Source organism: Limulus polyphemus, unplaced genomic scaffold (assembly GCF_000517525.1).
Source record: "Limulus polyphemus unplaced genomic scaffold, Limulus_polyphemus-2.1.2 Scaffold2945, whole genome shotgun sequence".
Classification (NCBI taxonomy): Eukaryota; Metazoa; Arthropoda; class Merostomata; order Xiphosura; family Limulidae; genus Limulus; species Limulus polyphemus.
In genome coordinates this window covers 7,028-13,155 of record NW_013668555.1, presented here as the reverse complement: position 1 = coordinate 13,155, position 6,128 = coordinate 7,028, and the positions used below count along the sequence as shown (strand labels likewise).

The window sequence follows — 6,128 nt, the reverse complement described above, 5'->3', positions numbered from 1 at the left end:
TCAGGAGATTTTGAACATAATACCTTTGGGAATTTCGCACAGCGTCCAACCCTTGCTACTCGGATCGGCTATCTCCCACTTGTAGCCGTCTTCACCGTTCATTCTGACTTTTCCGTGTTCTACTGTTTGTGGTTGGGACTCACGCCAAAGATTACTGAAAGCTGATGAATTTACTGTCTCTTCTTGAGAGAGACCAAGCCACACATAAGAGTTATTAGTTATCGTCCTGTTTGCCAAGTCCATGAGGAACATCGCTGTTTCTTCGTCTGGCGGTTTAGCTGGTGTCATTCCATTACGTTTACATGAGGACTGTGAATACTGATACCACGATACTAAATCATCTCCTTCAGTTTTGATGTTGTAGCATGTAGTGTTGGTACAGTCCAAAGCTGCAATACAAACAATTGGGGGAAAAGAAATAAGTTCAGAGCATTGATGTAATGTTTTCAGATAAGTATTTTAAGAATTATTATAAACACCAGAGGGATTTGAATACGGAAAAATTAATTTTGTCAAGCGTTTTATCAATCATTATATTTAAAAGTGTAGTTATTTAGAGTATGGAATTTAAAACGTTCGTAAGTATTTTTAACGTTCAAATATTACTGTAAGGCTCGCCCCCCAGTGGCACAGCGGTATGTCTGCGGACTTACAACGCTAGAAACCGGGTTTCGATACCCGTGGTGGGCAGAGCACAGATAGCCCATTATGTAGCTTTGTGCTTAATTCCAAACAAACTGTAAGGCTCTTTTGTTGTTTCTTTTACTTTAAGAAAATATTATCAGAAAATACTAATCTTTGGTTTGTTTGTTTGTTGTTAAACACAAAGCCTCATAATGGGCAATCTGTACTGTGCCCACCAGGAGAATCAAAACCCGGTTTTTGGTTATGTGAGGCCTCAGCCTTCCAGCTGAGACACTGGATGTGGGGGGGGGTGTAAATAGCCTAAGATCTCTCGTCTAACTCAAAGAATGTTATACAACAATGTGTATTTACGTTGTAATCAGCTTCGCTGTATAGTAGTAACCCTTTTTTTTAGTCTCTCATAAAGATAAGATTCTTCAAATAAAACGATCAACTACTCGAACCAGTAACATCTCTTATTAATATCTTAAGAGTCAGTAGATTTTATCAGTTGTATGCAGGAAATGACTCTTTATTAAATTAGGCCTCACAGTATGTCTTAGAGATTATAACGCGAAAACTTGGGTTTCAATATCCGCAGTGGGAAAAGCACTAACTCATTGTGTAGGTTTGTGACTAGAAACAAACATAACCGTTAAATTAGAGCACTCAGTACCGCAACACTTAGAAAATGCAACAACTGTTCTTATTCATGGGTAGAAATTAGTTTACTGTCTATTTAAACCATGCTAAATATTTATATTTGTTTTTGAGGACAGAAAGACCTACCTTCGAAACGTTCTCTGATAACTTCATCGCTATCTTCCGGCGCCCCATCTGCCCCATATACGAGCGGGCACAATAGTAACTATAGAAAAATTATGAAAAATTACAAGAATTAGATATTTCTAGAAATTGTATGTATATGTGTGCAGTGGTTTTTGAAAAAAGAAATTAAATTATTTTAAATAAATGTTCAGGTAATTATCACATTAATTAAGTTACGCTTATCAAAATCATTTAATTATTTGGATCTGAAGCCTACCTATCAAATTCTGTATATTTATGTACACATCTAGTCTGTTGGTTTTCTTTTCAACAATCTTATCACACGTCCTTTTGTTTAGTTATATAAAGTATATTTTATTTCTAAGTGATTTTACTTGTTGATTGAAACATATGGCATTATCAAACAACAAGGGTTTTTTTCGGAAAATTTGTCGTGCTTGAAAGAGGTTTAAAACACATTTAGTACTTATCATGATATTTAATTATCATTGCAAAGTAATAACTAATGATTAATTTTAATGTAATTACAAGTAAACTACACCATTAAAATAGTATTACTCTCAGAAACAGTATAGTTCAAACTAACTCTTACCTGGGGCTGAATTCTCACACAGGGGATACTGTAGTTCAAACTAACTCTTACCTGGGGCTGGACTCTCACACAGGGAATACTGTAGTTCAAGCTAACTCTTACCTGGGGCTGGACTCTCACACAGGGAATACTGTAGTTCAAGCTAACTCTTACCTGGGGCTGGACCATCGCACAGAGGATAATGTAGTTCAAACTAGACTTTCACACAGAGAATACTGTAGCTCAAACTAACTCTTACCTGGAACTGGACCCATGCACAGAGGATAATGTAGTTCAAACTAGACTTTCACACAGAGGATACTGTAGCTCAAACTAACTCTTACCTGGAACTGGACCCATGCACAGAGGATATTGAAACTTTTCTGCACAGTATCCTGGGTAAAGTTCACCTGATTTTAACATAACACACAACTGGTAGGCGTTAAAACCTCCTTCCCCGAAAGGCCACTCATCACGATTACCGATTACAATTTGGTTTATGTCCATTAGACTTGTATCGTTCAAATAAATCCCAGTCCTGATCTGCAAAGGACACTTAGAAAAAAACTCAGCCAACTGTTTAGCCATTTCAGGGGTTTTTGGGACAGCGATCTTTTCCCCTGCAAGTTCACAGAATTTGTGAACGGCGTTATCACCCTGGATTCTTGTTGGATACAGGGTATAACAGGTGTCGTTAATGCAGTACGAAAGTTTGGCTATGAAAAACAAAAGGTAGGAAAATACTAAACAGATAATATTATTGTTAAGTACATTATAAGAAGTTTGTTTTAATATTTATAAGACAAATTCACCAATGAACACATTCTTTTTAATTTGTCCATCTGGGAATCCAAATAAGAGATGTGTAAAAATATAATTTCACATATACGTTTTGTCTCCTGCAAGCTATCTGCAGTATAGTTAGCTTTTTATGACAAATTTAGATTTGCAATAAAACGAATAAACAAAAACCTGACTGTTTAACCCAAGTGCTCATAAGGAACCGTTCAGGTTTTCGATTAGTGCTACCTTCCTATAGTCTTGTACGAAGTTCAATAAATATTAACAACCCTGCCCTCTAGAGAGTTAAATCAGACGTGCTTTTTTATGTTGTTATATATTTTTTAATTTACAGAAAATAAATCGTTAATTATGTGGGTTCTAACAATAATAAATTACAAATTGGACCCTTTATTCTCCTGAAAAAGAATAGTTAACTATTCGAAAGCGCTCGAGTTTTGGGTCTCTTTGAAAAGATTACAACTTTTGTAGATGATCTTGTGTGCTAACTACTTAACCAGGATTTAAAAAATTGGACCGTTATGTCTTTTTGTCAATATTCTGTTACTACCTAGATTTTTCTTTTTAAAATATAATTTCTAAGTTGATGTTTGTAGTGAGGTGTATACCCCAATATTTGCAAATACCGGTTTATTTAATCTAAGCCAAATAATTAATACGGTTTTCTATTGATCTTGTTTTTTATTACGAATAACAATTTTATTATTTGCAATTATAAATAAATTGATTTAAGAGAAAAACTATTTTTTTACCGTGCGGTAAAAATACTCTACAAACTAAATAAAAGATGGCGTCACCAAATTGTGTTCTGTTATGCTTGTTTGTTTGTTTTTGAATTTCGCGCAAAGCTACACGAGGGCTATCTGCGCTAGCCGTCCCTAATTTAGCAGTGTAAGACTAGAGGGAAGGCAGCTAGTCATCACCACCCACCGCCAACTCTTGGGCTACTCTTTTAGTTCTGTTATGCAACCATTCTGTATTGAAATAATATGTGTTTTAGAAAATTACAACTAAACTGATATTGATGATATTCAATAAGAAAGTAATATTATCAAAGTTAGGGTTAAGATACACAATTAAAACTTTAAGTGAAACTAAAACCAAAGAGATGTGCTTGATTAAAAACTGGTATTACGATACTTTAGCTGTTTGAAACTTGATGGTTCCTTGACCAAACAAAATAGTGTTTGAAGATAATTAAGATTAAAACACGAAAATGTTCCACGAAAAAGCATAAATATTCATTCATAATAAATAAATAAAACAGATATTCATGACCATATAAAATAATGATTTTTAAAATGCTTTTATTTAATATTAAAAGTTCACAAATAATTTTCCGCCACCAGAGAAGAAGAATAGATCTCTACCACATCTTTAAACCATCTTTTTTTAGTTCAGTTGATATTTTATTATCTCCAGACGAACCTATGAAGGCTGTAGTTTAGTGATTACATTATTGGCATGCATAATACACTATAAAATATAAGTAGATTGAAAAACGAAACGTGTTTTCACTGCACATGATATAAGATGGCTTTTATTATAACATTTTGTAATATTACATCAAAACATTAATATTAATCTTTAAATTTTATAATTTAAACATTAAACATGCTACATTGGCCGGGAAATATTATCATTAAATTAGATGACGAAAAAAAATAATTTTTAATACCCAAATAAAATATGTTTACTGTTAACAACACTTTGCTTCTATGCCATTTCCAACAAATAAGACTAAAATTTCTTTGTAAAATAATTTCTTCAAATTTCATGAACCACCGTTTTTTGTTTTTTTTTGAACTTTATTGTTATAATGATCCTAAAGTATAGAAAATTATAATTCACCGCTCTAATGTCTTTATAACACAGATTATATATAATTATTTAACAAATTATTTGAACTTGTTGCCATTTTCTCCATCTTAGTCATCATCATCGCTGTCGTCATCATCATCGCTGTCGTCATTGTCGTCATTATCGCTGTCGTCATCGTCGTCATCATCGTCATCATCTTCATCAATACATACAACAAGTTTCTCTGCTGTAACTGAGATGATATTGGGACCTGAAATGGATAATCAATCATTAGATCTGGTTGCAGTATTATATTCAACCGGCTTCGAACTATACAACCTCCTATTAGAGTTATTAGAAAACAGAACAATATAATCTAAAACAGACGAGCTTTATGCATTAGCCGTCCTTAATTTTGGACTGAAGGACTAGTGGAAAAACAGCTAATCATCAGAATCTACTGCTAAATCTTGGACTAGTCTAATCGAATAGAAAGATTCTACCATCACTCCTATAACGCACCCAGTTGAAATGTGAGCATCGCGACTTTTTGGCAACGGGATGAAAACCGTGCATCCTGTGATTCATAATCCTTCATGTTAACATTCTGCTACGCCAAGCCCAGTCGAAGGATAAGAACGATTTATACACCAAAATATTCACAGCGGACAATTTTCCAATTGTTGTTGTTGGCAGTAACTCCGATGGCTTATAACGCTAAATATCTGGTATCGATACCCGTAAAAGGCAGAACACAGATATTCAATTGTGTAGTTTGTGCTTAAGAAAAAAACGAAGAAACAAATAAATTCATTGCTGCTACAATTCGTCATCACTTCGTATCGTGTGGAGTTTCACAAGATGCCATTTTCTTGTTGTTGTTCGTTTGTTTACTTTTAAGCACTAAGCTAAGCAAGAGGCTATCTCTCCTCTACCAGCTGCAGGTATCGAAACCCGATTTTTAACATACAAGTCCACAAACCTTCCGCTGAAACATCGGGGACGATATAATTATTGAATCTTTTTTTTTCTTTTCATTTTAAAAAGGGTCAGTGATTTACACTCACCATTCTCACTATCGTCGCGTCAAACTCCTGAGCCCCCTGCAAGGAATTTAATTATCGTGTTTTATCAATAAATAAATTCTGCAAGAAAGGAAGACATCTGGGGACGTGGTGTTTACTAGCTACTTTTTTCTATAGTCAATGACTTGAAAATTACGGAGTTGTTTTTTTTGTATGTGTAAATATCCGTAACAAAAAATAAAACCAACTGTCTGTCCGGTATCACAAGTTCAATTCTCGTTTGGGAACTTTTTAAATTTTACCATTTAAACACCGCATCTAATATTTCAACTGTACGAAGGTGTAATTAGCAATATACTAGAAGAAAAATACGAAAGCGACTGTAATCATTCAAGTAGTATTGGTAACTTTGCTTCGGACGAACTGTTCGTAGTATATACTCAAAATAGAGGAAGGGGCGACCTATGCCCACTATTTATAACATTATTTTTAAAGTCTAAGAAGAATTGCTCTTAACG

General features: G+C 34.2%; 1 protein-coding gene across 1 annotated transcript in view; it reads right to left on the bottom strand.

Moving 5' to 3' along the window:
- The window catches only part of LOC106468274, a 9,949-nt gene continuing 3,821 nt past the window's right edge, over positions 1-6,128 (bottom strand). The window contains exons 2-3 of the mRNA XM_013928693.2: positions 1,414-1,492; positions 1-389 (exon numbers count right to left, since the gene is read on the bottom strand). Of these exons, the coding sequence (XP_013784147.1) occupies positions 1-389; positions 1,414-1,492 (468 nt within the window). The remainder of the gene's footprint in view (positions 390-1,413; positions 1,493-6,128) is intronic.